This window comes from Fulmarus glacialis, unplaced genomic scaffold (assembly GCF_000690835.1).
Source record: "Fulmarus glacialis isolate BGI_N327 unplaced genomic scaffold, ASM69083v1 scaffold34952, whole genome shotgun sequence".
NCBI classification, from domain to species: domain Eukaryota; kingdom Metazoa; phylum Chordata; class Aves; order Procellariiformes; family Procellariidae; genus Fulmarus; species Fulmarus glacialis.
In genome coordinates, this window is record NW_009199054.1 from 15830 (window position 1) to 20939 (window position 5110).

The window sequence follows — 5110 nt, forward strand, 5'->3', positions numbered from 1 at the left end:
TCTTCCTCTCCAGTTTTTAGTTTCCTGTAGTAGATCCACTCCTTCTCCATGTTTGATGTAGACTCTTCCTGCGGTTCAGAAACGGACTTTTTTTTACAATAATACGTTGCTGAAGCAGATTCATCTCTGTAATATCAACAAAGGGTTATTTCTGGGGATGTATTCTGTTTGGTTTGAGATGAAGTCAGCAGAAGTTTCAGATTTCACTTATCTCACAAGATCCACTACCAACCAGTGCTGCTGCAATCATAACTGAGTGTAGACAGACTTTCTAAATAATGCAATAACCCCACCAAAACTCCCACCTCCTTTATATTCTCCAGGTTCTAACAATAAGAGAGAGAAAAATAGCATGCCTGAAGAATGACGAACAGTATCTACTCTGGGAATTGTCATTCAAGGACTTACCTAAGCAAATACCCTTTGCTTAGATAAGAGTTGAGCTAGAGAAATGGGGAGCGTGGGCAGGGCGTTAGTTTTCCTTTTTAAAAAGTCGTAAGTTCTTTACAATAAATAGCATTCTATTCAATGTGAGAAAGTTTCTTTCCATCAGAACTCAAGAACGTGCAGCATACCCACCTGTGCTCCACAGCAGCCACTATAAAGCCCTGGGAAGCCATCTCTATGCAAATAGCAGAATAGATGGTCCTGCGATCAAAACCACACTCTGGTGAGACATGTGCATATATAATTATTTCAATTACACTGCTCATTAAATGTTGACCACACTACATACGCGCTAGCCCCCATTCAGTATTTCTTCTGTTTGAATTTGCTAGCCAGTAGAGCAGGATTTTGTATGCCAGTCACTAAAGGCTGTTCACAAAACCTTGTTACTGTTTTACTATCTGTTCAGAAGGAAAAATGCTAATGATTTTTAAAAAGTAGCATATATGACACTTTGCATCTTCGAAGAGCTGTCCAAAAATCAACTAGCTAATCTTCACAACGTGCTTACGGATTGGTAAATATGTTCACCCCTAAAATAGAAAGGAAAACCACAAATAAATACATCAACCCTGCTTTTATTTACTGCTGTTGATTTTAGTAGAGGCTTACTGATACACAGCAGCCTGTTCTTCAAATCTGTTTGAGCTCCACAGGGATCTCACCCCCCTACTGAAAATCTGTTCAGAACCATCCTTGGGGACTGCTGTCTCCACAGACAACAAAAATAGTTTGTCAACAAACTGCAGAATTACCGAAAAGCTCCAAGTCCATGGGAAAAAACGAGGAGTGGGTATTTTTCTCCTGGCTTAAAGGCAGCATTTGACTTTGCAGGACAGGTCACTGAACCTAGATAAAAATCGAAGCATATGTCATTATTAATGAAATGAGAGAAAGCATTTGTTCCTGTGGAAGAGATCCCAAGAGCCTGGTGACCACTGATTTCAGAGCGGTCATCTGAAGATAAGGTACCAAATCTCATCCTTAAAATGCAGAAGACAAATAAGGATCCGATTCTGAAAATACTTTCTACTTGGCAGAAGATGCTTTGCTTCTCCTCCTCCTGTTCACAGCCTGGCACAAGGCCTCTTAAACCCTACGAGAACAGATTTTCAAGGCATCCAAGTCTTGTTGGTATTCAGACCTTAGTATCTATCTGACCTTTGTATATTTGCACATTTCCCTGTGGGATTTAAATCTCGACACAGAGGTGCAGCTTACCAAAGCTCTTCCTAGAGCAAACTGCCCAGACACTCCTATTCACAGCAGTCAGGGACCGCCTGAGAACTTGGTCACATTCAGCATTGACCATCGCTACACAAATCCTTCCCAAACACACACGCTTCCTCAGGAGAAACTATTTTTCAGTCCTGCAGCAATAACACACTGCTTACAGAGCAGCGAGGCAATGACCTGCATACAGAGCTCATGCCCTTGCACTAGTCAAGGAATAAAACCAGAACCAGTCTTACCAACATAGTACTGGAAAAGCCTTTCTCCTACAACTCGGAACACATTAAGGAAGTCAGAGAGTCCCTGATAGTACTCTTTATCTGGAATCCACGGTGCCTCTTCGTTATCTGTGGCATCGCATGATGGATAATACAGGCGCAAGAAGCTTCCCTGGGATTAGGAGAAAAAAAAAAAAAGGAAGATTGATATTTATTTTTATATGGCAAAGACAAAGGAAGATAAAAACATTTTTGTCAAGGGCTTCAGATGCAAGAATGACAGCTCAAGAGAATTAAGAGAATCTCACAAGAAAATTATTATCCTCTACAGGCTTTGATGCCAATCCTATGCCACTATCTTTTTGTCCCTGCAATGAATTTAAAGTAGCATGACAGTTGGCATCCAGGTAGAGATGCGCATCACCTTCTCTAGGTTAATTCAAAATGCTAATTCAAAATGCTCCATTTAATTAAATTAATCATTACAAACACTCACTACCTATTTGCTCTATTTATTTCTGCATCTTGCTGGATCTTTTCTTCTGTCTTCTTCACTATGCCTCCCTTCGGGGAATGGTACGATGATGCAGTTTGATCAATTTAACAGGGGTGATTGTGTCCCCTTCACCCTTCCAGCTGGGAGCTGTCATTGCTTTCTTTGCACTGGTGAGGCTCATGGATCTGTTGCTGACCCAATTCAGCTTGCTAAACCGGGGTGAAAAAAGGACCCTCCTAGACGTATATTCTTCCACTGGGTTAGCAAGACAAATTTTACCCTGAGAGTAGTTTCTGGAAGTGTGATCCAGCAGAGGAGATGCGGATAGAGGCAGGGGCACGGTCTCAACATGGCTATAGTGTTCCTGGCTAACCTGAGCAAAAGGCGGTCACTAAAGCTCTTGGGCAGCTGCACAGCAAAGGAGTGCAATACATTGTTCTCCCTCCCCATGAAGATTTTGACAAGTCTGTAGTGGTCCATCTTTCTAAACACAATTTAGTTAATCTGTGTTTTATCTGCCTCTGTTTCTTATCACTGGTTTAAATCTTCTCTTACTGTCTGCACTCCAGGTCTTCCAGGAAACCTCCCAAGCTTTCCCCAGTCACACGGACCCTCCGTGCCCCCCTTGCCAGTATTCTTCCTATGCAGACAGCAGCAATGTACCAATGGCACACCTTAAATTACAGGCAGATGAACGGTCTGTAATTTGCATTCTTACTTCCTGCTTTGCAAGGGAATTCGCAACACACTATTCAAATTCACTGTCTTGCTCCAACTGTACTTTTGTCTTAACAAGTTATGTCTAGGGCCAAAAGAACATGAGTTTTGGAATAAAGTCTGGTTTCTTGAACACTTATTTATCAGTTTCATACACAACGTGTACCAAAAGCTTGTTTAATGAAGCTTGTTTGTATTTACTCATCAAACTTAAATCAACCTTTGACACAAAGGCCATTAAGGAAGAAATCATCAAACCTTCATCCATACTGGCAATGATATTAATTTGATCCCAGAATAGTCCCAGTGAACTTCCCCAGGTGACCAACTGCTTACCAGAAAGAGAAAGAAGTTTGTTATCCACGCTTATCTAAGAAAAACACTCGGCCTGACTGCAAAGAGAAACTAATCACTTCTTTGTGCTAATACAGAGTAATCTCAGTAGAGTAAAGGAAAACGTATGAATAACAACTACGAACTGATCACAAGTTCCACTATACCTGACTAGTCTGAGTAAAACCACAGTGTAAATGCAGGCATATTCTCATAGGAAAATTAAAAAGTAAGAGGATTTGAAATGGAAATCCATAAGCGAGCTCATTAGCTGGCTATTTACTGTCCCCATCTTTTGATCGTGGCTTCTCTCTGTACTAACCACTTGCAGAATTGACATCCTATTCTTTTTCAGATAGATAAAATTTCGAAAAGACATCTCATGCTTTACCCTGCAGCTGAAACGCTACATACCCTCATCACACAACCCTGCCAAATCCCATTGGGATCTCTGTGATGAGAACAGCTACAGTCACGGAGACTGCGTGCAGAGTCTCCCCAGGAGCCCAACACGGACACGGAAGGGAGCGGTGGGGTGGATGGGAGGAACCCCGTGGGTCCCAGGAGGACACAGTAGTGTTCCTCTGCAGTATCTTGCACATGAGTGGGGAGTCATGAAGGCAAGGATACTAGGAGGAGGGAGGAAGTAGCCATGGGGAAGGAAGGCTTGCAGGTTACATCTATCTGGTAAATGCCCAGTACACACCCTACATTGGCATGGAGAGGATAGAAAGCTCAGCTGGGAGTGTCAGCCATGGAGCATCCCTGCACACAGACAAGACCTTCTGTTCGATCCACCTGTAAAACTACAGCAAGTTGTTTCACTAACATTGTGGCTTAAATCCAAAGGAGGAAGAACCGAGAGCTTTACCTCAACTGCATTTTCTGTCATCAGGTCTGTACATCCAACCGAGTGCGGTCCCTTTCCTTCAGGGATCCTGTAAAACTTGTCAGTGCTGCTGCTCCCCATTTCCATTGGTGCCTTCACTGACAAACCTGGGGAAAAACACAAAGCAAATCAAGAGACCGCCATGGCCTGTGTGACCAGATCACCTACCCTGGAAAAAATTCAGTGTGTTGAAGATCCAGGAGTAGGAAATTCAAGGTTGAGCTGATACAAGAATCTGCTTATGAGAATCAGAGATCCGAAATCCCGAGTCACCAACCTGACCTGTTCTATTGGGGAATTTAATTGGAGCAGAGTCCTGAATCCCAAGGATCAGACAACACCGCGCACTAAACAGAAGGCAGGGAGGAAGCGTTTGGCTGGGAACGCCGTGGTGGCCCTGGGGAGGTGGAGGTGCAGAGCAGCAGCAGTCCCGCTCCTCGGGCACAAAGAGGGAAGCGCAAGCCCCAGAGCGGCGAGTTTCAGAGGTGAGGGCAGTTCCTCCCCGCCAGGCTACGACCTAGAGCTGCTCCTCCTCGTACGAACGGCAGAGAGGGACGGTTTTGCAGCTCCTCGGTAAGCAAAACCGGCCTACGCGTTTGGGAGAGGATGTCATGGAGAAAACCAACGCCGAAGCCATTTTTCTAAGAGGAATGACGAAGCCTGGATTTGATCCCTGGAGAGAAAAGGAAGGGCTGCCCGTGCAGGAGAGCAGCCTCCCTGTTGGAGAGCAGCCTTCCCTGTTGGGAAGGTCTGACCGTCCCCGGCCCATACCTGGGG

General features: G+C 44.2%; 1 protein-coding gene across 1 annotated transcript in view; it reads right to left on the reverse strand.

Moving 5' to 3' along the window:
• PLA2G7 (phospholipase A2, group VII (platelet-activating factor acetylhydrolase, plasma)) overlaps window positions 1-4682 on the reverse strand; it is an 8757-nt gene extending 4075 nt beyond the window's left edge. The window contains exons 1-6 of the mRNA XM_009573111.1: window positions 4611-4682; window positions 4316-4426; window positions 1920-2070; window positions 1203-1296; window positions 580-648; window positions 1-126 (exon numbers count right to left, since the gene is read on the reverse strand). Of these exons, the coding sequence (XP_009571406.1) occupies window positions 1-126; window positions 580-648; window positions 1203-1296; window positions 1920-2070; window positions 4316-4420 (545 nt within the window). The 5' untranslated portion in view covers window positions 4421-4426; window positions 4611-4682. The remainder of the gene's footprint in view (window positions 127-579; window positions 649-1202; window positions 1297-1919; window positions 2071-4315; window positions 4427-4610) is intronic.
• Between the last annotated feature and the right edge of the window lie 428 nt (window positions 4683-5110).